We start from the raw sequence: 4,553 nt of genomic DNA, 5'->3' as shown, positions 1-4,553 counted from the left end.
GGGGGTGTTCAAACTGACTTTATAGTTCTAATTTTTGTTTAAGGATGGAGGAAACCATAATTCAAGATGAGTACTAGAGGAGGCTTTGAGTGAGGACGAGGTGCAGGAATAATCTGACAATATTTTGGTTGGGATTAGTTACAACGCGGTACCCTGGGATATAATGTTATTACACGGGTGACCCTGAAGTATGTTTATCTACCCCGGTAACATTGAGATTACTAATTGTAACTACATTGGTGACAGTAAAGCCTAGAGAAAAGCAACTCTCAAGGTTACTCATGCAATCACAATCAGTATATTCAGCGTTACCCATGTAGATACAATACCCCAAGGTCACCAGTGTAGTTACATCATACCTCAAGGTCCCGACTTGTAATTAAACATTTTGGTTGTTGACAGAGGTAGCGTGAGGGTAGGCCGGTGCACGAAGCTCTCTCTATGTATGTGATCTGGGAAGGGTTCGGACCACTTTGGACCTATTGTAAGCAGCCCTATCTTGCATTTTTATAAGAGGTTTTTTCCATGACTCGAATCCGTGATCTCCAGGTCACATGACAACAACTCATACTGCCGTGCGGCTTGTGCCGCCCAGGCTCCCCTTCTAATAGAGTCCTTGTCAATTAGGGGTTGTAGGACAGTCAGGGAAGTTGGCAACACTAGAAGCAACCCAAAGAAATTTCAGATTTGAACATAGAAGTAATATATGTGGTTCTGATATAAATTAAGATATGGTCTTTAGCGAATTGAATGCAGACTGGAAGATTCATGTAATTGGACCAGAATATTTGGGTCAAAGGCATCTGCTGCTGTTGCTGTCAGCATCTAGAAAAAACCTTTTAACGGCTTCAAAGACTAAATATACTTTCAGCAAGGCGATTCTCATAAAAATTAATTTAGTTAATGCGAGTAAATCAATTCAGTTTAGCAAACTACAACATTGTAGCTGTGCACAAGTATCAAGCTTCAGCCTGATGTATTACATTTATATACTTCAGGACCTGTTGTATGCTTTCAGACCGAGCCCTCAACCTTCCAAAGGTGTAGTCTTGTTGAAGTTTCTTTTTTTATTAGACTGTTGAATAGTTCATTCATCTGATATTTGTAGCATACCAAAATGAAGACTAATGGGGTACTTGCTTGAAGGGTCTTGAGACAATGTCTACTTTATGTAATTACCAATCTTTTGTTATTACTTTACTTTCTGTAAAGCAGATTTGTCATTTTTAGCTATTGCTTTTCCAACTTTTATGGAATGGATAGCTCAAGAATAAATTAGTGTTACTCTTGCATGTTAGGAATGATTTATTTGCATAATTGATTAATTGTTCAAAATATTCTCATTAAACCTGTCATAATCTTTGAGCTCGGAGATGTTGTTCCTGCTCTTTGTTTGAAGAATTTCAACTGACTTGATTGCTCGTATTTTTTCCTTCAGGAATTTGGAGCGCATTGTTTTAGTACATTATCGTCAAACTTTGGAGGTTTGTCTCTTTAAATCCTTTCAAATTTTGGTTATACTCTGTTTCATCAAGCATTTCTAGACCCATTTAGATAAGCTTGTTATGTTGTTACTATGTAATCATTAAGTTGAGACCTCATTTTCAAGAAGACTTAATGTTCCATCATTTGCTAATCTATCTCTTTCAAGAGCATGGAGTTTTTGTCAACTTGACTTTGTTTTGCTTGTTTTGTTACATTTGTCTTGAAAATTTTCCATATACCCTCTGGGTGTGTTTTATCCACCTGAAAGGAACCTTTCAGTCTAGTTGTTGCCTATCTCAGGAAGGTGTATATAAGCCATGCAGAATTAATAACATATGAAGAAGGGAACACACAAAACCCGAAAGCACTTCAACTTCTGTGTGAAACCAGATGTCTCATTACAGGTCTTCATTTGTGTAAGAACACGAAGATAGACGTGTGTTAGAATATGTATGATAATTCTGTAAAGTTTATTCTTTACTTGTATTGATATTCTACATTTCCGACCCCTCCCAAACAGATGTACAACCAACATACAGTCATGAACAAAATAAGTAAGGGAAACCTTCTGTATGAAATATGCATGTCTGTGCAATTAACTCTAATTGATCACATGATCGTCAAAGGGGTTATGGTTAATGAACAGAGCAGATGCTCGAAGCCTATGCTCAACAAACTAATGGGATGTTCAGAGCATGGTGACAAAGAAGTACAAACAAGTTGAATAGCAACCACCAGGAAAGGTCGGTTTAGTACTAGAGCATGTGAGGTTTGGGACCGTAAGCTTGTGCCTGTCCTTGCCAAAATTCCCCATGATATCTTGAGCCATTACTTGCTCTATTTAACAGTGTTTCTTAGACATTTGAAACCTGGTAAGTCATTTGCTTGCCATGCTTATCATTACATGTCCTCACCAAACATGCTCTGTGGTATATTGCACCATCACTTGCTTTATGTAATAGTGTTTTTTTATACATTTGAAACCTATGAGTAGTCGATTGTCGATAATTTTCCTTATTTACGATGAAAGGCATTCTTTTGGACATCTAAACGAGTAGTTGCACATACTTAAATAATCTATTCCACCATTTGAAGAAAATTTGTACCTGGTCACGTCCTGAAATCGATCTAGACCAAAATCATGCAATAAACTCATAAGCTGCAGATCAGTCAAATGGATCTGAAACTCGACTTTAAAGACCTTAAAATCATTTCAATTTTGAACAACATGATGCGTAGGAGTTATCTCCAACTGGTTGATCTCTGGTTCTTTTTGGTTTTAGGATTATAGAGCTTAAGCACATAGAACATGATGGATATAGAATGATCCATTTGGTGGACAATAATCACACACATAGTATGAGAGAGCAGTAAGCCCAAAATAAAAAAAAGACACTGATAAATAAAGAAATTAATAACCACATATGATTTTTGTTCGATGGGGAGGTCTATAAACAACCCATTTAGAAGTCAACAACCTTGTCAATTAGACATGGTCGCTGGGAACATTAGTGCTGGGGGCTTATCTTCTCAAGGGGAGGATTTTGTGTGGGACAGGCTGACAGGCGCAATGGCGTCCATAGCATTCATGCTAGTATCATGAAGCAATTCCTTACTTTAAATTGCATTCTATAGGGATTGACATTCTAGACTTAACATTTTTCTCTTCATCTTCTACCTCAAACATTTCTCTATGAGCCCTTGGTTTGCCATGTACCTTCGTTCATTTGATCATCTTGAATGGTCTTACTAAGTGCTAAAGGAGGAAATGGAAGACAAGCACCTTACATGTTTGTAGCTTCTTTGACTTTACGTGCAATGTTATACATTACACGCCAAACACCACTTAGCTTGATATATAGCTCTATCTAGCCAGCTGATTGATTGGAAGTTTTGCAAGTTCATGATGAGGGTGGTAGTGGATGGGGGTTGTTTTTGTAACTTTAAGTTGTATGATGTTAGGTAGTTTGTCCATGGTCTAGCAATATATCTAGTTATTTCTTTAACCAGGTCACTGGATGTTAAAAAATTCTAACTATTGGAAAATCTGGAAGATCTTGATACTTCCTTCATCATATGGTTTTAAGTTTTGCATATTATATGTTGATTAACTTCTAGGAATTATATTTTCGATAATGCCCAACAAACATTATAGGGCAGCTGGACTCATGGGGGTCATGGAAGCTCCTTTTGTGAGATCTATATTTTGCATGTTTACATGTTATATGATCTTCTAGTTCTTCCACTTTAAACAAATCCTTACGAATAGTCATCTCTGTTTTGAAATGCTTTTTCATCATCCCATCTTTTTCTTGAAGTCTGCTTGCTTCCATGTATATTGTGTTAGCATTCTCCAATTTTGGAGACAATAGGTATGCATGTACATGTGTGTGCTTTTTACTGTTTTGCATTTCATCAACCTACAGTATTTGCAGACATAGATAGAAATAATATTTATTTCTTAGAAAATGAAGGTATTATACCTATTGTTTCCAATTGAATGTGTGCATTGCATCTTGGATAATGTTTTGGAACTTGAATTGTGGTTTCAGAACATAGTTTACTTAAGAGTTATTGGTTGGCTTGCTCTTTTGGACTTTTAGTTTTTACAGTTTTAGAGGTTTTGATCCATTCCAATTTGCTTTAAAACTTAAGAAAATGTGAAGAGATGAAGGCTGTGTGGGTTGTGGGAACTCCCAGATACAAGTTGTTGACATTAGTAATATATGTAGGGGGTTATGTGTAAGTTGTGTAGGGCCTATATAAGCCCAAGAGATCTCATAATAGGGTTAGGGTTTTTGTATTATCAATTATCAATTTGGTATCAGAGCTGCCCCTGTTGACATTAGTAATATATGTAGGGGGTTATGTGTAAGTTGTGTAGGGCCTATATAAGCCCAAGAGATCTCATAATAGGGTTAGGGTTTTTGTATTATCTGAAGAGATGAAGGCTGTGTGGGTTGTGGGAACTCCCAGATACAAGTTGTTGACATTAGTAATATATGTAGGGGGTTATGTGTAAGTTGTGTAGGGCCTATATAAGCCCAAGAGATCTCATAATAGGGTTA

General features: G+C 36.9%; 1 protein-coding gene across 1 annotated transcript in view; it reads left to right on the top strand.

Annotated features, from left to right (window-relative positions):
* The window catches only part of LOC109847033 (calmodulin-binding transcription activator 6-like), a 59,903-nt gene that overhangs the window by 22,128 nt on the left and 33,222 nt on the right, over positions 1-4,553 (top strand). Inside the window, exon 5 of the mRNA XM_020416277.1 lies at positions 1,439-1,484. Within this exon, the coding sequence (XP_020271866.1) occupies positions 1,439-1,484 (46 nt within the window). The remainder of the gene's footprint in view (positions 1-1,438; positions 1,485-4,553) is intronic.

This window comes from Asparagus officinalis, chromosome 7, assembly GCF_001876935.1.
Source record: "Asparagus officinalis chromosome 7, Aspof.V1, whole genome shotgun sequence".
Classification (NCBI taxonomy): domain Eukaryota; kingdom Viridiplantae; phylum Streptophyta; class Magnoliopsida; order Asparagales; family Asparagaceae; genus Asparagus; species Asparagus officinalis.
This window is presented reverse-complemented; position numbering and strand designations above follow the sequence as displayed.